The following is a 21706-nucleotide window of genomic DNA, read 5'->3' as shown; positions in this document are numbered from 1 at the left end:
CACCCCCACCTCTCCCCACCTCTCCTCCCTCAATAAAATGATCTTAAACTTCTGTGGATATTGATATGAGGTAGGAGTTGGGGCTTAGTACCTTCATGTACGGTTGCACAGGTTGTACACTGCACAAAGATGTCACATCCAGAGAGGCACTGTCACAACAGAGATCTAATAGAGATGCATGTTTATTGTGGCAATTTTGGAAGGAGGGTTCTTTCGTAAAGGGGTGCTGTTTTCTTGGTCTTCGTGGGTCAGGGTGTCTTTCTGGGCTGTGAAGCCTGGAATAGGAGAAATTGCATCTGCCCACGTCCTTCAGGGCTCAGAGCGTGGGAACCAAGAGGCCCCTTGGCCAGCCCCAGGCTGGCGGGGAGCGGATTAGGCCGGCAGCGGGCCCAGCACTGCCTGCTGTTTGGTTTGGGAATTAGTGGGCGCCCTGGGCAGAGGCTGGGCTTGCCAGACTGGGGATTAACAGTCTCCACCCACCTCCCCCCCACAACCAATTCCTATTCTATGGAATGGCGTGGCATCAGCCTGTCCCAGCACAGGACTGCAGCAGGGGGGCAGTTCAGGGGACAAGATGACAAAAAACTCAGAGGCTAGAGGGGCCTGAAGTCCCATCATGCCCCCAGAGCAGTCTCAGTGGCCTCTAGCATGTTTCCTGCAGTTTGAGCACCAGTCCCCTATTCCTAAAATGGAAACAGAAGGGGGCCATTCATAGGGCCCTGGCACAAATTCACCTGACCTTGGAAGGGTCAGCACACCAGCCTGAAAGACACCTAACAGTCCGCCTTCTCCCCTTCATGCTTCCCTCTGCCACTCCCTGGACAGTCATTGTCACACCCTGCTTGAGAGACCCAGGACTGGCATCATCTGAGGCATTTGCAAGTTCCAAGCTGGAGCTAAATGTGGGTGGGGGCAAAAGGGGGGTGCTTGGGGACACAAATGAGTCAGGAAGTAGTGTTTAGACAACGCACATCCAGGATCTAGGTGTGCCAGGGTGTGCATGTGTAAGGGGAACCCAGCCACGAGCCTAGACGTGTCCCCCCCGCAACTCCGTCGGGTTGTACACCACCCAGTATAGGCAGGTCCATGTCAGGGAAGTGCTTATAACCTAACCAAACTGCTCGGGATTCAAATCCCAGGTGTGTCATGAAAGGGCTGTCTGTCATCTGGGCCTCAGTTTAGCGGGAATAACAAAGTCACCAAGTTCACATTTCCTGCGTGTAAAGACACAAAGAGATGAAATAGGTAACGCCTTTACAACAGCCCCAGGCATGTACCTGCCAAGGAGTGTTTGTTAATATTCGCTGTTACAATTAGTAAGCATGTGAACTAGCCTGGGCAACCTGCCTCTGCCCCAGCAGGGGTCCAGCAGTCAAAAGTGTGTGGGGATACTGGGAGCTGGAGGATGGGAGATGAGCACGGGGGTGGGGGAGTGGGGGGTAGGGGGAGGCTGTGCTGCTAGCCGTGTGTAAGGATACAGCCAAGGAAATAGGGGCCTCAGGTCAGGTATGAAATGAAGTGAAAGTCGCTCAGTCATGTCCAACTGCGATCCCACGGACTGTACAGTCCGTGGAATTCTCTAGGCCAGAATCCTGGAGTGGGTAGCCTTTCTCTTTTTCAGGGGGTCTTCCCAACCCAGAGATCGAACCCAAGTCTCCTGCATTGCAGATGGATTCTTTACCAGCTGAGCTACAAGGGAAGCCAGGTTGAGTATGGAGCCCATCAACCTGAAGCCTGTCCCCTCCCCAGTTGCCTTAGCTAGCAGCATCACCCCTCACCCTCTTTTATGAGCTGTCCAGCAGCTGGACAGCGGAGGCATGGGTCCGAGGACAGACAGTCCGGGCTGGTTCCTAATTACCCCGGGTGGGGCAGACACCTGCTGGGTTAGGAACACAGCGTCCTGGCTGGCCAGACCTCAGGGTGGGGTCGAGTGGAGCTATATGCACTTCTGTAGCTAGGGTGGACTGGAGAGGCTGAGGGGCACTCCAGGATGCCCCTCTTGGGGCTGGAGCCCTGAGCCTCGGCCCCTCCCACACTGGACTATGCATTCAAAGTTGAGGTTGGAGGGCTGTCTGTGCCAGGCTAGAGTGCCCCCTGTGTAGGTGTGCCTCTGAAGGGAGAACATGTGTCCTGTATCTGTGCCAAGTGTGGGGACAAAGTTTTGTGTCCCTAAGCTTGTGTGTTCATGACAATGACGAAAGTGACTGCAACCCAGGGTGTGTGTACGAGCCTGCCTGTCACCACCCAAAGTGAGGGGGTGTTGGGGAGGGTGTGTCTTATGGATTGATGTACAAATAAATGCAGGTGAATTTCATGAGGGATAATGGCCTGACTCCTGGATGTGACCCTCTGGGTCTGTGGGACTGTTGGGAGGGTTCAGTGTTGCACAAATGTGTCTTTGCAACATGGGCAAATCTAAGGGACCACCAGACATAGATCTGATCCCAGAACTGTAGGCTGCTGTGTTGAGGGCTAGTGCGCCTGCATCTGATGTGTGGTCAGTTCAGTTCAGTCCCTTGGTCATGTCCGACTCTTTGCGACCCCATGGACTGCCACATGCCAGACTTCCCTGTCCATCACCAACTCCCAGAGCATGCTCAGACTCATGTGGTCACAGGTGTGTTTTTGTACGGGGTACATCAGGAATAAATGTAGGCTACCTCCCTCTGTGTGATGGTCGCCTTTGTGATGGTGTTCTGGGGTTGGGCTGTGGTCTGCACTTGGCTGGTTGTGTGACCTTGTGTGTCTTTATTACCTAGTACAGTTATGAAGGAATTCAGTGCTTGGGTCTCTGCCCTGTGTTCCTGGGTGGCTGTTTGGAGCACTGTGTGGGTGCCTGAGAGCTGAGAACCTGGTGGGTTTGGGTTAGGGTCCATTGGCTTTATATCTGCATGTTAGTGGGGGTACGGCTAAGTGTCTCTTGTGTGACTCTGGAAATCTCTGTGACTGTGTAACTTCTTTCTGGGGCATGGTGATTGTGGGAGGCTGTGTTGAGGAAAGTTGAATTTGTGTCTGGATCTATGGTATGTTTCCATGTGCATCTTTATGGTTAATTTACAGGTGAGTTTCGAGTGACCCAGCCTCACCGAGCAGTGTGTGTACAACTGGGTTGGGTAAAGACAGGATTCCTGCCCCCTCCTCCAGCTCTAGGGCTAGTTTCTGGGACCTGCCAGTTACTGACTGATTGGGAGACAGGACAGGGAGGGGCTAGGGAGGTCAGGGTGAATTCTCCACCCTCCGCCCCAGGTAACAAACTGAGGAGACTTCAAACAAAGTTCTTAGGCTGTAACTGTGCAACTGACGGTGGGGGAGGGCCAGGGGAGGGCCACCCAAGTCCACTCCCCAGCCCCCTCCCTCACAGAATCTGGCTTAAGCCCCACCCAACACTGAAGCCACCCGCCCAGCCCATCCTGTCCTTGTCCCAAGTGTCCCTGAACCAGCCATCAGGTGAGAAGGACCCAGGCCTGGGGGAACTGGGAACCCTGAGGACAAGTCGGTCTGCGAGGGAGAATCTATCTGAATCCTCAGGGTAGGGTGTGGAAGGCGAGCAAGAAATGGACACAGGAAATGTCCAGGTGGATCCAGGGCCAGGGGGAGGGAGCAGAACCAGGGCGATTAAGTGGGAGGGGGATAGACTGGGGCTGCTGTGCAGCAGAGGGAGCCAGTCTGAGGCCAGGGGAACTGTGGGAAGGGACCTGGGGGCCAGGAGGCTTGGGGGCCAGGCTTTGGAGGACTTCAAAAGAAAGCGCAGGGCGGAGAATGGGCCCAGACTGGGTTAGGGGAGGAGGAGAGGAAAGGTCGAAGTGGAACTTGAGGGAAGAGAATTGGGGACGAAACTCAGTTGGAGCCCTGGGAACTTAGAAACTAAAGGGTTCGGGACTCTGGGAGCAGAGGACAGTGTAGATGGCGTCCAGGTAAGGGGTAGGGGATCTGAGAGGGATAAAACCTAAGGGACTTGAGGGTGGGGGATAGACGGAGAGGGCCAGGGAAGGTCTATACAAGACGCTGGGACCGGGAGTCCAAGGAAGGGAGTGACCTGGAAGAGCGGGCCTTGGAGAGGAGGGCTGGGGGCTAGGGTAGGGCAGAGCAGGTGGGAGGCGACGGGAACCCGATCAAGAGCCGGAACCCAAGAGCTGGTAAGGTGGTCGGGCGCCGAACAGCGCGCAGAGTTGAGCCGGGCCCGCACCTCTCCACCCCCGCCCATAGCCTCCAGCCCGGCCCCGTCCCGGCCCCCCACTCCTCGGCCCCCAAGCCTAGGTCTGATCCAGCGCCCCCTCTCTTTTGGCTCGACCGGCCCGGGCCCCGCGATGACCGTCACGTACACGGCGCGCGTGGCGAACGCGCGCTTCGGCGGCTTCTCGAAGCTGCTGCTGCTGTGGCGCGGGAGCATCTATAAACTTCTGTGGCGCGAGCTGCTCTGCTTCCTCGGACTCTACATGGCGCTGAGTGCCGCCTATCGGTGAGGCGGCCCCGGGGGTGGGTAGGGTGGGGAGGGGATGGGGAGTGCCGTGCCTGAGGGAGGTCTGGGGAGGGGCTCCGGGGCGGCCCCGGAGTGGGTGCGGGAAGAGAGACCGGCTGCTGCGGACGGGGTCTCGCCGGTGACCCGGTGCCCCTCTCCCTCGCAGCTTCGTGCTGACCGAAGAGCAGAAACGCTACTTCGAAAAGCTCGTCCTTTACTGCGACCGGTACGCCAGTCTCATCCCGGTCTCCTTCGTGCTGGGTGGGTTCGCGCTCCGGAGTTTCCCATTCTCTTCATCCCGAGAAAACCATAGCCATTCCTGCTTTCTGAGACCCTTCCTCAATGCCATCCCCGCACATCCCCATTTCTGCATCCTTTACGCCAGGTATGGCATCGATTCCCAGGACCTTGGAGGTCACCTAATCAGTGTATCCCCTGAAGTTCCCCCATGAGAGAGCTCCGTGTCATCTACAAGCTTATCCCTGGTCACCTCAGGGACTCCCATCTGTGTCTGCATGGGCTTACCAGTGCCTCCCCTCACATGTTCTGATCCCCAGTGTGTGTTAGCCACTCAGTCATGTCTGACACTTTGAGACCCCATGGACTATAGCCCGCCAGGCTCCTCTGACCATGGAATTCTCCAGGCAAGAATATTGGAGTGGGTTGCTATTCTCTTCTCTGAGGGACCTTCCAGACCCAGGGATCAAACCCAGGTCTCTTGCACTGCAGGCAGATTCTTTATCATCCGAGCCATCCCAGGGACCCCCTCCAAAGATCTCATAGGACTCCCTCATTTCAAGTCCATCCTGAGGGGCATCTCTCTGACAAGTCCCGGCTCCCTGTCCTCAATGATTTCACATAATATCAGCCTTCCTCCCACCATTCTGGGCCCATAAGGATGGGGTGACCAGCTTGCCCTAGGTTTCCTAATTTAGACCCTGTCGTGTGCCCAACCCCTTCACACACCCCTGGCTCAGGGGCTCCCTATGGCCTTGGTGACAACTTACCTGTGGGCTCCATGTCTTCACCTCCATGTGTGTGCTCAGTTGTGTCTGACTCTTACGATCCCTCGGACGGTACCCCACGAGGCTCCTCTGTCCATGGGATTTTCCAGGCGAGAATACTGAAATGGATAGGTATTTCCTACTCCTGGAGATCTTCCCCACCCAGGGATCCAATTGGCAGACGGATTCTTTACCACTAGCGTCACCTGGGAAGCCCTCCTTCACTGCTATGAGTGAGTGAAGTCGCTCAGTCGTGTGCGACTCTTTGCGACCCCATGGACTATAGCCTACCAGGCTCCTCTGTCCATGGGATTTTCCAGGCAGGAATACTGGAGTGGGTTGCCATTTCCTTCTCCAGGAGATCTTCCCGACCCAGGGATTGGACCCAGGTCTCCTGCACTGTAGGCAGACACTTTACCGTCTGAGCCACCAGGGAAGTCCTTCACCTCTATACAGAGATCCTAGTCTCCCATCCCAGATGACATCCAAGCAGCCAGGGTGATTCAGCCTGCACCAACCTCTAACCTCAGGGCTAGATCCCCAGGTTCCCAGCCCACGTGGCCTCACATGGTCTGGGTGTCCAGTTACCCCGTGCTCCTGATGCAAGACCCAGGTCGGCTCCTCTTCCCTTGATCTGGGCTCCCAATCCCCTGACCCTAGTTTCCCAACTGAACCCCTCTCCCCTATCCCCGGCTCTCCCGCAGGCTTCTACGTGACGCTGGTGGTGCACCGTTGGTGGAATCAGTACCTATCCATGCCCCTGACAGACGCACTCATGTGCGTCGTGGTCGGCACAGTGCACGGACGCGATGAGCGCGGCCGCCTGTACCGACGCACGCTCATGCGCTACGCAGGGCTCTCCGGGGTGCTTATCCTGCGCTCGGTCAGCACCGCGGTCTTCAAGCGCTTCCCCACCATAGATCACGTGGTTGAAGCTGGTGAGTTTCTGGCCAAAACGGGACGCAGGCGGCGGGGCAGGGAAGGGGCCGGGGCAGATAACTCCCGACCTCGCCCGCTCAGGTTTTATGACCCGCGAGGAGCGCAAGAAGTTCGAGAACCTAAACTCATCCTACAACAAGTACTGGGTGCCTTGCGTCTGGTTCTGCAACCTGGCGGCGCAGGCTCGGCGCGAGGGCCGCATCCGCGACAACGGCGCCTTTAAGCTGCTGCTGGAGGTGGGTTATCCAGGTGGTCATTCATTAAAAAAAAAAAAAAATTGTACCCCACCCACCCTGAGGTTATGTCATATCGTAACTTGCCACGTGCCTTTCACAGGGCGGATTCCAAACATCCTTATCTAGAGCCTCAAGGTGTACACGTATCTCTATGGGGCGGTTTCTAGGTGAATAATGCCCCCAGGTACACACTCACTACTAAATACTCTCTAGTCCCTGGAAGCACATGCCCGCCTCCCACTAGGTGACCACTCACCTCCATTCCAGGTAACCCCCTAGTTAATCCCCATGTGTGAGCTCACGTTTCAGCCCCCTCATGACCTATATTTGCCCCACCAGGAGCTGAATGTGTTTCGGAGCAAGTGTGGGATGCTCTTCCACTATGACTGGATTAGCGTGCCCCTTGTCTACACCCAGGTAACCTGGTTCTGCCTTTTTATATCCTGTGTCAGAGGCTCTGGAGCATTGGTCTCAAGGAAAAACTAAGGACTAGCTGAGACTCTGTCACAGTGACTAGTGGTCCTAGCTCTGGTCTCTCCATGACTTTCAAGACCTGACTGGCACCCCGTTCTGTCCCTCGCCCAGGTGGTGACCATTGCTGTGTACAGCTACTTCCTGGCTTGCCTCATCGGCCGCCAGTTCCTGGACCCAGCACAGGGCTACAAAGACCACGACCTGGACCTGTGCGTGCCAATCTTCACCCTGCTGCAGTTCTTCTTCTATGCTGGTTGGCTCAAGGTGGGTGGGGGTCCCAAGGCCAGGACTACAGGAGCGAAGTGGGCAGGGGTTCTCAGGGCCCTGCTTACCTCCCCTCTCCCCACTCAGGTAGCTGAGCAGCTCATCAACCCCTTCGGAGAGGACGACGATGACTTTGAGACCAACTTCTTGATCGACCGATGCTTCCAGGTGAGATTCTCTCAGTTGAGACCATCCCTAGGCTCCTAAAGGGACCCTGGACCCAGCCCTGCCAAGACTCTTCCACACATCACTTCTGAACCATCCTTCTTTGACAGCCACCTTCCTACCCATCTGAGGGGTCCACCCTGTGGTGCCAGAGCTTTTCCATGCCTCACTCTTCCCTGCATATCCTCGCCCGCAGGTGTCAATGCTGGCTGTGGACGAGATGTATGATGACCTGGCCATGCTGGAGAAGGACCTGTACTGGGACGCGGCTGAGGCTCGCGCTCCCTACACCGCAGCCACTGCCTTCCTGATGCAGCAACCCTCCTTCCAGGGCTCCACCTTCGACATCACGTGAGCCAGTGGGGGTGGACAGGGCCTCTTGGGCAGGGACTCATGACTGTGTTGTCGTTCAGTCGCTCAGTATTGTCCAACTCTTGGGGACCCCATGAACTGCAGCACAACAGGCTTCCTTGTCCTTCACCGTCTCCTGGAGTTTGCTCAAACTCATGTCCCACTCATGCTCAAACTCATTGAGTTGGTGATGCCATCCAACCATCTCATCCTCTGGACGCATCTCATCCTCTGACTGCGGGCTGTGTCTAATTGAAGGGGCAGTGAGTGACCAGAACGGGGCTAAAGGCTACACCCTGGAGATTCGGAGCTAAAAGCTACAGTCAATAGAACTAGGATGAGGTGTCAGGGATCCGGGTCAAGATCTGGGGCCAGGACACTAAAGGCTACAGTCTATGAGGATTGGGCAGACCAGAAGCAACACGAGGCAGAGCCCCAACTAAGCCTTTTAAGGCCTAAGTTTGCTCAGAGCCAGAGCCAGAGGATAAGGCCAGGCTCTGGGGGGCAAGCCAAGACTTCTGGGGGAAGTGGAACAATGAGTTGGGTGGAGGCACGAAAAGTAGCGTGCCTAGGTCTCAGCTCTGTTGATGAAGACGGGAGAGGCGGCATCGCTGACCCTCTGTCTCTCCTGTAGGCTGGCCAAGGAGGACATGCAGTTCCAGCGTCAGGACGGCTTGGACGCGCCGCCGAACGAACCACACGGCGACTTCCTGCAGCGCCTCCTGCCAGTGGGCGCGAGCATGGGCACAGGTGGCCTGCTGGGCCGGCGCGTGCCCTTGCTGCGCCGCAAGAACAGCTGCGTGTCGGAGGAATCCATGGCTGCTAGCTGCGCGTGCGCGGGCGCTCCCGACGGCGCAGTCCCGGAATGTGGCTGCGAAGGTCCGCTGCTCGACTTAGGCCAGCCGGAGCCGGAGCCTGAGCCCCCCACTGGCCCCGAGTCGCCTGCCCCTGTCCCCGCTCCCAGGGCGCCCGCTGAGCCCTTCACCGTGGTGCCGTTGCCTGGGACCCGGGGGCCGGCTCCGCCCTGGCTGCCCAGCCCTATTGGCGAGGAGGAGGAGAGTCTAGCCTGAGACCTTTGGACCCTGAATTCCCAAGGACTGGGAAACAAGCCTGCCTGCAGCAGTTTGGGTCTGCATATGCTGCGTGTGGACTCGGCCAGCCTCCTTCTTACCTGCCTGCGCCCCAACTTTACGTTTGGCACAGAGCGTTGGAGCGCCTCTTGTGGGCCTAGGGCTGCACTGAGGCCGGGATATCCTTACAGCTTCTTTGAACAGCTGGGCCTTACCACCCGCTCTACTTCCCACCACTGGCCACTGCGTGAGAAGCTTTTATCTCTGCGACCTGCCTTTCTTCTTTCTTTAGACTGGAATCTAAAGAAAGTGAGGGCCCATCTCCTGAGCTGTGTGGATGAAATGAAAGCGGCTTTAAAAAATGTTTGGTACATAATAGGTGCTCAATAAAATTGTAGGGGTTTTTTTGTTTTTTGTTTGTTTGTTTTTTCTAAAAACCCAACTCCTGACAGGCATTATGCTAGGTAAGTTTAAGGATTATTTGATGATGTCATGTCTACTTCCAAATTCTGCTCTCTGAAATGGCCCCATTCAGTTCATCAGTATAGGATTCACAGGTCCCAGGACCACGCTTTCTCCCCACAACCTTTTATTTATTTTTGGTCACGTCCTGCAGCTTAGTTGCAGGGATCCTAGTTCCCCAATCAAGGATTAAATCTGGACCCGTTGCAATGGAGTGAGAAGTCCTAACCACAGAACCGCCAGGGAATTCTCCTGCCAGCCTTGCTTCTGCAAGTGACCCCTCTGCCTCTTCAATGTTCTAGGTCTTACATCAATCGTATGTAGATGACTCCTGAATTTGGAAGTCCAGTCAGGGTCCCTTTCCACACTCTAGATGCAGAGAGCCACCTGTCTACTCAACATCTCTATGTATGGATCTCATAGGCACCTTGAACATAACATGCTCCCCAAACCAGTTCCCTGTCAACTTACCACTTGTTTATCTTCTATCAGCTTTGTTCTTCCTGAGGACAAAACCTGGGAGTCATCTTCAATTTCTTTAAAAAAAAAAATCAATTTGTTAAAAAAAAAAACATTTATGTGGCTGCATTGGATCTTAGTTGTGGCACACGAGATCTTCGTTGGGTCATGCAGGATCTTTTGGTTTGGTGCAGGCTTAGTTCCTCTGCAGCATGTGGCATCTTAGTACCCTAACCAGGAATCCAACTTGTGTTTCATGAATTGCAAGGTGGATTCTTAACCACTGGACCACTAGAGAAGTCCTTTTAAAAAAAAAAAGAAAAGAAAAAATATATATATATGTTTTGGCCACACAGAGCTACAAGTTGTGTCTTAGTTCCCCAACCAGGGATCAAACCCAGGCCCCCAGTAGTAGAAGCACAGTGTTAACCACTGGACTGCCAGGGGAGTCCCCAGTTTCTTTCTTTCTCTTTCATCCCTTCTCCTTATCAACCCAGTAGCAAGTCCCATCAACTTAATCTTCCAGTTGTATCCAGAATCCAACCATTTCCCATTCCTTTAGGATTCCCACTCTGGCCAGAGCCCTCACTATCATCCAACCACCCGCATGGGTAGTGACTCGGTCTCTCAGCTCTGACCCTAACACCTCCAGTCTGTTCCTCCCACGGGACCAAAAGGAGCCTATGAACGCTTGGATCAGGTTACATGCCTCCTTTGCTCAGAACCATCTGTGTTTCCCACTTCACTTAGAATAAAAGCTAAGGTGGACTTCCCTGGTGGTCCAGTGGTTAAGACTCTGCCTTGCAATTCAGGAGACTTGGGTTTGATCCCTAGTTGAGGAACTAAGATCTCATACTGCAGAGCAACTAAGCCCCTGGGCCACAACTACTGAGCCCACACACTCTAGAGCCTGTGCTCCACAACAAAAATAGCTCCACTTGCTGCAACTAAAGAAAGCCTGCGCCAAAATGAAGACCCAGCTCAGCCAAAAACAACAACAACAACAACAAAGAACATAAGCCAGGCTTTTCTTAAAAGCAATAATCTTAGCCCCTTGCCCACCATCTCCCCCTGCCCTCAGTGCTACAGAGTCCAGCCAGGTCAGATTAAAAGTCTTTATTATTTTTCTTCTCAAATATAAAATCACTCTATCCCCTGGCAGCTCACTAACCCCAGGGAGAAAATCAAGAATAAGAATCACATTGCTAAAAGGGTAGGCCCATTCCTGCCTCCCACCTGCCTCCTACACTCTTGTCCCAGCTGGGAGAGAAAGGGGCAGAGACTGTGACTTCAAGGTTCTCAAGCAACCAAGTGAGGCATAATTCTGGGCCCAGGGTGGATTAAGCTGGGCAGGTGGCAGGATCCTGAGATCCATCAGTGCTTGTCGGCAGGGCGCATGTTCAGGGTTGCTAGGCGTCCCAGGGGTCCACGGCGAGCGTTGGTGGCCAGCCGCTGCTGTGCCAGGAATGACTGGGCATGGGCAGGAGCCCGCTCTTCCCCAGCTCGCTGCTGCAGAGCCATGCCCTGGAGGGAGGGAGAGGTGTAACCGGGGTCAGATGAGCCTCTAGGACACCAGCACCCCCCAAGCTTCCAGTACTTCAAGCAGGTGATGGTGCACTCACCATATTGTACCAGGCACTGATGAGCAGCTTTTCTTCCTGCTCCCGCTGACTTCGACTCTTGTCAAAGTCCATCTGCTAAGGAGGGAACAGTCAAGGGACTGGATATACTGGGGGCAGTGAGAAGGGGTTAGGACACCCACCTCCAGGTGCCGAATTCGGACGTCCCGCTCCCGGAGCTGTGTCCTCAGGGCGTGGAGATCTAGGGGAGCCCCCCCAGATGGCTGCTGCTTGGGTTCCAGGGTCTGTATGACCTAGGGTTGGGGAAAGCCACAGTCAAGGTGACCTTGGCCCCACCGGCCATGATGCAGAAGTCTGTGGCATGATGCAGTAGGATAGGCGTGAGGCCAGGAGGCAGAGAGTTGCCAGGTGGGCAGCAGTGGCCGGGGCAGGAGGCCAGCAGGGTGCCCAGCGTCCTCACCGCACGCGCCCTGTCCACATAGCGGCGGTAGCGCTCCTCCATGGCCTGTAAGTCCCCGTCCTTCTTTTGCAGGCTGTGCTGAAGCTCCTCGATACGCCGGGCTGCTGGGGGGACAAGGTAGTCCCTAAGCTCTGTGCTGAGCTTGGGGGCTCCCCCGACCCATCCAGGCCGCTGAGCCGCCCCCCCCTCACTGCTGCTGTCGGCGGGGGGCTCCAGTTCCTCGATGTACTCGCGCTTCCGCTGCAGCTCCAGATCTGCTTCATGCAGCTTCTGCCTGCAGGTGGGGAGCCAGAGGCAGCCTCAGTTCCCGGCCCGTTTCTCTGCTTCCCAGAAGTGTTCCTGCAGACCTCTCCGCCTGACTCCAAGCCTGGGGGCTATATGTCCCGGCACCACCATCTCTTCAGCCATCAGAGCCACAACCCTCCATGACCCTTATCAGGTGGCCCCTGAACCAGCCCTCCCTCCCCTATCTGTCCACTTCTCTCCATTCCACAGCCCACATGCTGGTCCAGGCACCATCCCTTGCCAGCCTTCTACTCTCAACTCCTCAGTTCCATTCTCCACCCAGCAGCCAGGGATCTCTCTAGAATGCAAATCTCTTCTAATGAAAGGAAATACAAGCTAATAGTTTGCATTCCGCCACCTGGGGCAAAACCCCAAAGATCCCTGTAAGTGAGACTAATATCATGTATCATGGACTTGGAACATGGTATAACATCTAATAGTGAACCTTTGGCTATATCTACTAAAATTACAAACCTATATGTCCTGGGAGCCACCCATTCCTTTTTTTGTGTGTGTGATATATTTGCACACAAGCAAAATGATACATATATAAGATTTTACTTTGTTGCACAGATTGAAATTGCAAATGCCTAGAAAGAATGAATTAAATCAATTACAATATTACCAAAAAAATGCTATATGCCAGCCCTTCTAGACCAGAATTCTACAGAATTAAGCCCTAATGCCTCCAGGTATTCATCCTCTATAAGGAAATAGCTTTCTGTGCTCTAGGTTGGCATTAGGTACATTCCAGTCTTGGCAGAACTGAGAGAATAGTCATGAAAATCATTTTCTGTAAGGTCCAGTTTCCCCATGGAACCCCAGCTGACAAAGACTGTTATATCAAGAAATTAATAATAAGGTCTCCGTTTATCTATTCATACAAAGAAATTTCCCCAGTTAACTGGTTAAGTAGGGAAAGCAAAGTATACATATTATACTACCTTTTCTGTAAATAAGGAATAAGAGTAAAAATCTATACTCATATTCATTTGAATTCGCTTTAAAAATTCTAGAAAAATTTCCATAATGAACTAATAGAAATGGGGGTGGAATGGGGCAGAAACTGAGTTAATGAGGGAAGCCTGAGATGTTTACCCTTTATTTCTGTATAACTTGGTATGCCTTTTGGTTTTTAAATTATAATTGTGATAGCTATCTAAAATAGTTTCTTTCTTTCTTTCTTTCTTTAAGAAAGTTCTTTTTAATAAAGAACTTTATTTTTGGGGAATTCCCTAGTGGTCCAGTGGTTAGGACTTGGAGCTTTCACAGCTGTGGGCCCAGGTTTTATCCTTGGTTGGGGAAGTAAGGTCCCACAAGCTGAGCTGTGTTTTCAAAAATGAAAAAAAAAAAAAAAAAAAGGCTTATTTTTTTTAGCAATGCAAAAAAGTAAGGTGTGTGACTTTGTCACACAACCTTGCTGAAATTCCCTGAGTGACTCCCAACTGTTCCCCCAAAATAGTCCACACACCTTCCTTTGGTCTATAAGACCCCAGGTGAGCTGACACTTTAGTCTGAGTGTCAGCTGACCCCCTGGCCTCAAAAACAACTCCCCATGGACACCCGATCCATCCCCTACACCTTTGCCCCAATCTTTCCCCCCACCCGACTCACAGATGTTCCTCCAACTTCCTCTTCAGCAGGATTGACTGGAGGAGAGAAGAGGCGCTGGGTGAGTGTGGGGATGAGGTGTCCAGAGATCCCAACCTTCTTAGAGGGTGAGGGTCAGGAGTGGCACTCTGAGCCCAAGGTACTTACTATGGACTTCACCAGGGCATCAGGCAGCAGAGGGGAGAGAGAGGAGCGTTAGTGGTGGGCACAGGGGAGGGCCAGGCAGGGAGGAGGTAGGCACTCACGTCCTCAGTCTTGTCCCCCTGCTCCTGCAGGGCCTTCTGAAGGTCCTCCACCTGGGCCCTCAGCTCCGACAGCTGCTGCTGGTTCAGCCTGCGGAGGTAGGGGCCCCGCTCAGTGCCTGCGCCCTCCCTCACTCCCCCTCCAAGCTTAAGGGGGAGGCCCCCCTCCGCAGGGTGGGTCCTCACCGGTGCTGCGTCTCCAGGCCGTGGCGCGCACGGTTGGCCTCCTCCAGGTGGCGCTGCAGCTCCTCCTGCCGTTCCCTGTCGGCCGCCTCCTGCTGGCACAGGCGCTTGTTCTCCAATTGAAGTCGCAGGAGTGTTTCCCTGCGGACCGTGAAGGAGTAAGCAGGGCTGGGGATGGGTCACCACTCAGGCCTACAGGGCTCCGGGAGGGAAACTGGGCCGACGGGGAGGGAGAGGGGCAGAGCCCAGGGAAAAGGCCCAGTCAGACCCTGGGGTAGGGTTAGAGTACCCGGGACTGAGCCTAGGAGTGGGTGGGCGGAGCGCTGGTGGGGTGGCACGAAGTGGGCGGAGCCATGAGTACAGTCTAGGGGTGGATTCGGGGAAAGGCAGGGCTACACGAGAGGGTTAGAAGACTGAGATGGGGCTCCGGGAAAGGAAAACACTGCAAAGAGGAAAGCTGGACTGGGAGTTCATGTGGGCAGGATACAGGACACTGGTCCCAGCAGGGAATACACTGAGAACAGGGCTGTGTCCTGGGGGCAGAACCTGATGTGGGCGGCACTGGGCAAAGAATTTTTGCCTGGGCAGTGGAGACAAATGAGTTGGACCTAACTGGTGCACTGAGGGTGGATCCCAAAGAGGTGAGGTGAGCCACCAACAGGGCTAGAGTCCCGGCCAGGTAAGAGCAGAATTAGAAGTGGGTGAGCATAAAGGACTTCCCTGGTGGCTCAGATGGTAAAGAATCTGCTTGCAATGGGTTGGATCCCTGGGTCAGGAAGATTCCCCTGGAGAAGGGAATGGCAACCAATTCCAGTATTCTTGCCTGAAGAATTCCATAGATGGAGAAGCCTGGTGGACTACAGTCCATAGGGTCGGGGAAAAAAAAGCTCGGCTAGGACTTGGGAACCAAGCTGAGCAGATCTGGCTAGTGCTAAGTACCTGCTTTGGGGATGGGGTTGAGGGTGGGAACTGGCAGGCTCCAGTGGGACCAGAGCTCTGAGTGACTGACCCCTGGATACCTGAGCTCTGCAGGTAGGATCTCGGCTGCTAAGTTTCCCACAGCCGGTGAGGTGGGATCCAGTGAGGGGTCTGGAGAATGTGAGAAAAGTCTTCAGGTAGTGCCACAGTTCCTGTCCCCATCCCCAGGATCCTTGGATGAAGCATCTTTGGGGACTCAAGTTTGGCCAATGCCTGACTTGACACAAACGCCACACACAGCTTGAAAGGGAGCCATGATATTTGGCCTGAGTTTGCCTTTGCTCACCCCCTTAGAGCCCTGAAGGACAGCTCTTGCTGCTTTCCATTGGCCCACGTCACCTCTCTCCACTTGAGACTCCCTCCAGCATGGCCTCGCTCTACGACCCCAAACTAGACAAGCCCTGGACACTGCCTTTTCTGCTTGCCCTAACAGCACAGGTGGCCAGGTAAGGCTCCAGGTCAGCGCTCTCCCAGGCCCTGGGATGAACCTCCAACTCACCGGCCTGGGCCAGCCCCCGAGGCTGCATCTGGGCGCAGCGCAGCTCTTCATTGGCCTCCCGCAGGGAGTCCCGCTCTGCCAACAGGCGCTGGAGAGACAGGGTGCAACAGGCCACTCGAGGCAGGATCAGCCTCCTAGGAAATGGGCTTTGCCTTGATGGGCAGGGTGCAGCTTGGGCAGTAGGACCTCAGCCTCACCTCCTTTTCCTTTGTCACCGACTCATACTTTTCCTCCAGATTGTGGCACTCAAATAGCCATTTCTCAGCCTTCATGGCCTCCTCTTGCCGTTGGCCCTGCAGTTCCTGAACCTGAACAGAGGCGAGGGGAGAGGACTACAGGGTGGGAGGGAGGGACAGGGACTGAGTACAAGGTGAAAGGGCGGGGCCAGAGGGACCAGCAGAAAAATGACTGGGAAGAGGAGGGGCTTAAGTGAAAAGGCGGGGCTTGCAAAGCTAGAGCAGAGCTGTCCTGTCTAGAGGGTGTGGCCTCTACCTAAACGAGGGGGCACGCTCTGGGTGGAAGGGCTCAGCACTTTGCTGAGGGTAGGCCAAAGTCAGTAGCCAGCCGAGAGGAGCCCCCACCCTAGTCTGGGTCCAGGCTCCCACCCGCACCTGTCGCCGCTGCGCCTCTAGCTGGGCACGCAGGGATCCGGCCCGGCGCAGTTCTTCCTCCAGCTGTCGTGTGCGCTCCGCGTGGCCAGCGTTGCACTCCTCCAGCTGTCGCACCTGCCGCCGAAGCTCCCGCAGCTCGCCCAGGCGGCGCCTGCAGCTGTTCAGCGTGGCTTCCAGCTGCCCGGCGCGCTCGGAGGACTGCCTGGGGGCCGGGGCAAGTGGGAAGAGGAGGTGGGGGTCTGCTTGGGTCTGCAAGGGTTCAGCTTGGATGTGAGGCTCTCAGGACAGGGGATGGTGTCAGGTCAGCCTTGGGCATTTGGTTCACGAAGGTCAGGGGTCAGCGGGGCCTAGTGATGTTGGGGGATCATTAGGGAGCATAAAGAAAGACCTAAACATAAATGGTTGTGTTCGTGCTCGGTGGCTCAGTCGTGTCTGACTCTTTGGGACCCCATGGCTCCTCTGTCCATGCGATTTTTCTAGGCAAGAATACTGGAGTGGGTTGCCATTTCCTTCTCCAGGGGATCTTTCCGACCTAGGGATGGAACCCACATCTCATGCGTCTCCCACATTGGCAGGCAGATTCTTTACCACTGAGCCACCTGGGAAGCCCCAAACATCAATATTACCCCAAGATCAAAATCAGGGATTTTCTGGGAGACACAAAATGACTGGGGTTACAGAAGGAATGATGGGGCCCAGAGGGTCTGAGGAGCCTCCTTGGACACTCTGGGCTCATGAGATGCCTGTGGGGTCAATAAGGGCATTGTGGGTGCAGAGGCCATGGAGGGGTCATGGGGGATCTTTGAGGCACAGCAATATGGGGTTCTTGAAGATATGGTAGGGGCTCACTAGGAACTTTTAACATATACAGAGGTGTCATGGGGATCACAAGGGAGCTCTTTGAGGCTACAGAAGGCACACTGAGGTTCAGGGGTGGGTACTATGGGGGCCCACAATGCACTTTGTGGTTTCAGGGATGCTGTGGCATCATAAGAAGGGACAGTCATGTGATGGGGGGTCAGAGGTGTCACCAAGGGCAAAGTTATTGCATCGTGGGGTCCTGGGGGGCCACCATGGATCCAGGGACTTTGGTGTTCTCCAGAGGACATGATGGGTTCCAGGACAGTGTTGCAGTGTTCAGGACAGTACTTTAGAGTCTATGGGGCATTGTGAGGGCTCACTAGGAATTTGGGGGTTACAGAGGTACAGTGACGTCAGAGGGGCAGTCTGGCAGTGGGGACCTGCCACTCACCGAAGCTCATCCATTTCATCCTTCAGAGCCTGCGCCTCCTGGGCCAGGCTGGTCAGCGCTTGGTTCCGCTGCTGCAGCTCTGCAACCTCCCGCTCCAGCTCCACGCAGCGCATGCGCTCATCCTCCCTGCCGCTCTCCAGCCTGGGGAATCGCAGAAGCGTCACATGAAGCGACTGTACCTGCCCCAGGCCCCTGGTCTGCTGGCCCTGACCCCGCCTGGCCATACCTGAAGTTCTCTTCCTGCAGCTGCTCCAACTGGGTCTGCAGCAGCAGCAGCTTCTTGGCAGTGAGGCCGCTGGCGCCCTCATCCTCGGGCCTGCCCACCCGCTCCCTTAGAAGTGAATTTTCCTGAGCCAGGCTCTGCTTCTCCTCTGACAGGAGAACCAGCTGCGGGCAGGCAGGGCATACAGATAAGCTGGAGCTGGGAGGGGAGGCTGTCCAGGCAACCCTACCCTGGGAGCACCTGAGAACCCCCATCTAGGCCCCACCTGCCGCTCCAGATCCAAACAGCGCTGCCGCAGCTCTTCCCCCTCATCAGCCTCCTCACTCAGGAAGTAGTACCTGCGGGACTGATGAGAGGAGTGGAGGGACGGGGAGAAGGAAAAAACTCAGGGATCCGGGGAGGAGGATGCGGAAAGGCAGGCTGGGATCTCCAGGGACAGAGCGGAGGGAGCTGACAAACCCTCAGGGTCTAAGAGAGAGCTGGGACCTGAGGGGACTGGAGGAAAGGCAACTCGTGAGCCCTGGGGACCTGGCAAGAGACTAGGATCCTGGGGGATGGGAGTGGTTTAGAGGCTTAAGGTCAAGCCCCTCCTCCTTAGGCAGCCCTGGACAATCAGTAATAGGGGTGGACTTTAACAAGGTCCCCACCCCTTACCTGGCTATCAAAGTTCCCATACGTCTCTGGTGACAGGGAGTCAGAGGTGTCTTTGGTCATGAGCTGGAGGGAGGGGAGAGGGCAGTGGGAGAACACTGAGATGAGCTGGGGCCTCTGAGGGCAGCCTGCAAAAGTTTCTACAATCCAGCCTAAGAATCCTCGTCCTTCAAAACAACCCCAGTCCAGAGGCTGCCCCATGTGTCCAACAAACAGGGAGTCCTGGTCCTTCCTCCCCCCAGTCCCCAGCTTCACTGCAAAGTATTTGGGATCCTAGATCCAGAGAAGGAACTGAACCCAGGCCATGGCAGTGGAGGCATTCACTCCTAACTACTGGACCACCTGAGAATTCCTGAGGCCTGGCCCTTTTAGCATGGTAGGTTGTGACTTCGAGCTGGGAGGAGCTGGCAGACACATGAGACAGAGAAATTTGGCCAACTGAGTTCCACACAGAGCCCAGGCCTCACCAGGGCAGAGCCTGTGCCCAGCTGCCTCTGCCCTGGAAATGTCCCCTCCCCTCAAGCTCCTTGCCACAGTGGGCACCCCCACCTACCTCCTGGATGGCTTCCATCACCACATGCTGAACGGATTCCTCTAGTGTCATGATTCTCTGGATGTGCTCTGAGGATCAAGGTGGGGGAGACTGAGGCGAGGGTCGGAGGGGCAATGAGGGTTTTCTCCGGTCTTCCCATTAGGGACCACCTCTAACCTCCCATACCCTGCTTTTTCTCGCAACTGATGGCACAGCCCAGAACCAGCTGAAGCAGCTTGCCAAGCTCTTCTGGGTCTGAGAATTCGCCAATGAGGCTCACATCTGGAAGGTGCTGCTCCAAAATGGGATGCCCCAGGACCTGGGGATGGGGGGATGAAGAGGTATCAGGGGCTCAAGGATTTCCCCCGACCTCCTCCCAACCTAACCTACTAAGTCCCTTTACAGTTACTCACATCCTGGGAGTACTCCACTAAGCTCTGTAAGATCGCCTTCAGATTGCTGACCTGGGGAGGGAAAGGAGTTGTGTCCAGGGTCTGAAAGCCCCCCAGAAGGGGCCAGGCAGACCCCACCCTGAACCTGTCTAGCTCATCCTCTTCTTCTCTGCCTCACCTCCTAATCCTTGGTCTTCTCATCCTGTTTGGTCCCATTCTGTCTGAATGTCCGCCCTCCTAGCACTGACCTGTCTGACTGCCTGCTCTTCTTCTCCACCTGCCCATATTACTTACATGTCCCAGAGATCCAGTCACTTCTCACCACCTGCCCCACTACCCTTTGACCCTAACCATCATCTTCTTTCACGTGAATGGTTACAACAGCTTCCAGTCTTGCTGCTTTCCCTCCATTCCTCTACAAACAGCCAGGGGGAGCTTTTCAAAGCCCCAGCCAGGTTTGTGTCTTTCCTCTACTAAAATCCTTTCTTGACTTTACACAGCTTAAAATAGAATCTACCTCCCTGCTCCAGCCTGCCAGGTCCCTGATGACCTCATCTACCATTCCTACACCCCTGCTTTCTGTTCTAACCTCTCTGCCATCCATTCCTCGATCACACCAAGTTTATTCCCAACAGCCTTTCCATGTGCTGTTCCTGGGGTCTGGAATCCCATTCCTCCGTATCTCACATTGGAGATCAGCCCATCTAGAGTAACCACCCACCCACTCTCAGTTGGCTGTCTCTCACGACCCAGCTTTCATTGGCTTCATAGAGCTAACTGCTATTGGAAGTCAATGTTAATGCTTGTGTATGCAGTTTTTTGTCTGTGTTACTCCTTGCGGCACACCCAGGCCTGCTTAATACAAGAACGAATGAACAAATACATAGTTAGCTGGTCCCCATACATCTGTCCCTCTTCCTGTCCATCACCCAGGATATGTCTAACTGGCCGGTCCCTGATCAACTCTTCACCAGTCTGTCCCCCATTCCTGAGACCACCTGTCACCTTCAGCCTCCGGTTGGGACCTGGGTCCTCTGAAATGCCCTGGAGCCACGCTTCGTTGAACCAGGAAGGGTCTCTGGGGGTGAGAAGGTGGGATGAGCTGCTGGAGGACTCCTTTGGGACCCTCCCCCTCAGCCTCACTCACATCTGGTTCAGCACAAAGGCTACTGCCAGGCCACTGCTCAGGTCCTGGGGGCTGGTACAGGGGGGCGGGACATTGAACGTCTGCAGCTGAGGGAAGAGAGGAAAGCACAAGCAGAATCAGGGGCCGGGACCAAGGAACCACGCCCCTCTCGCAGATTTTTCCGGTCAGCAGGACCCTCACAAGGTTGGGCGGAAGTTGCTTGCCAATTGCTCCAGCAAGCCAGCTCCGTGGGGGTGTGGCCTCTGCTCACCTGGACCGACCAGAGGGGGCGTGGCCTCACTCTACCGCTGCCCAACAAACTCCGCGCAACCAACCGAGGGCAGAATCACAAGTCACCTGGTCCCCATAGGCACCACGTGACCAGGCCAGCTCACCTGGGCCCTCCCCTCTACAAGACCCAGCCACAAAGGGGCGTGGCCTCACCTGTTCTTTCCAGCAAAACTGCCACGTGACGGGGCAGGTGCTCAGGCCAGAGTCCAACTACCTAGTAGGCCGACGACCCCCTCCTCCCAGCCCCAGGACGGAGGGGGTGGACAGAGCCAAGTTGGCGTACACCTGTCCCTGGCCCCGCCCCCGACCTACCCAGGTGAGCAGAGACCCGCATAGTTCGGCCTTGTCCATGCTCATGGCTCCCGATGGGATTCGACCCCGGCCGTGCAGCCCCGCCGCCGCAGCGGCGTCCAGATCAGCCAACAGCGAGCGCCAGCAGCCCCGACCTCCCGCTCGGCCTAGAGCGCCGCCCCGCCCCCTAGGCGCAGGCCCCGCCCTAGACACGTGATCTCCTCCAGGCTCCAGCTCAGGCCTTCAGACCCGCCATGTTGGATCCGGGAAGCCGTTTGGGCGCCTCTACTGCCGCTAGGGGTCAGTCTGGGCCAACCTTGCGCATCCCAAGGGTGGCTTCGCCCCTTTTCCTCCCCGAGCTCTTTTTGAGGTAGTGGAGACCTCGCCGTCTTTCCTCAACCGAAGTGGAATTGCCCCACCCTGTTATACAGGCGCATTCACGTCCCTTCCCTTCAGCTGAAAGAAATTCTGCTGTCTAACCACATTATGATCGGAGCCTTTGCGCGGAAGAAGGGCAGGCCATAACATATTCTATGGACTTAGGGAACACTAAAGTTTCTTCCCACTGGAGGGGATTTGATACTCTTGACCAAGGGTAGACAAGGGGATTCGGGTC

General features: G+C 55.4%; 2 protein-coding genes across 5 annotated transcripts; one reads left to right on the top strand and one right to left on the bottom strand.

Annotated features, from left to right (window-relative positions):
- Positions 1 to 4307: 4307 nt before the first annotated feature.
- On the top strand, positions 4308 to 8962 carry BEST2 (bestrophin 2). Its single transcript, XM_068980581.1, has 9 exons — positions 4308 to 4459; positions 4626 to 4720; positions 6168 to 6401; positions 6484 to 6638; positions 6978 to 7055; positions 7224 to 7376; positions 7464 to 7544; positions 7738 to 7892; positions 8527 to 8962. The coding sequence occupies exons 1-9, from the start codon at positions 4308 to 4310 to the stop codon at positions 8960 to 8962; spliced, it is 1539 nt and encodes a 512-aa protein (XP_068836682.1).
- A 2113-nt stretch (positions 8963 to 11075) lies between these two features.
- Positions 11076 to 21230, bottom strand: HOOK2 (hook microtubule tethering protein 2). Of its 4 annotated transcripts, none has more exons than XM_068979932.1 (22): positions 21112 to 21230; positions 20530 to 20615; positions 20388 to 20460; positions 19404 to 19454; positions 19177 to 19309; positions 19012 to 19079; positions 18462 to 18524; positions 18073 to 18153; positions 17811 to 17971; positions 17585 to 17725; positions 16333 to 16534; positions 15919 to 16029; positions 15722 to 15809; positions 15264 to 15333; positions 14248 to 14385; positions 14059 to 14152; positions 13823 to 13857; positions 12115 to 12197; positions 11924 to 12027; positions 11646 to 11756; positions 11506 to 11577; positions 11076 to 11407 (listed from the first exon to the last, which is right to left on the bottom strand). In XM_068979932.1, the coding sequence occupies exons 1-22, from the start codon at positions 21154 to 21156 to the stop codon at positions 11258 to 11260; spliced, it is 2160 nt and encodes a 719-aa protein (XP_068836033.1). In that variant the 5' UTR covers positions 21157 to 21230; the 3' UTR covers positions 11076 to 11257. The 4 variants fall into 4 exon arrangements, with proteins under 4 accessions (XP_068836033.1, XP_068836030.1, XP_068836031.1 ...); XM_068979929.1 differs by having other exon boundaries at positions 11506 to 11580; positions 14065 to 14152; XM_068979930.1 differs by having other exon boundaries at positions 14065 to 14152.
- Positions 21231 to 21706: the final 476 nt, after the last annotated feature.

The sequence above is a fragment of the Capricornis sumatraensis genome, chromosome 9 (genome assembly GCF_032405125.1).
Source record: "Capricornis sumatraensis isolate serow.1 chromosome 9, serow.2, whole genome shotgun sequence".
Classification (NCBI taxonomy): Eukaryota; Metazoa; Chordata; class Mammalia; order Artiodactyla; family Bovidae; genus Capricornis; species Capricornis sumatraensis.
The sequence above is the reverse complement of the archived record's forward strand: the minus strand, read 5'-3'. Positions and strand labels throughout refer to the sequence as shown.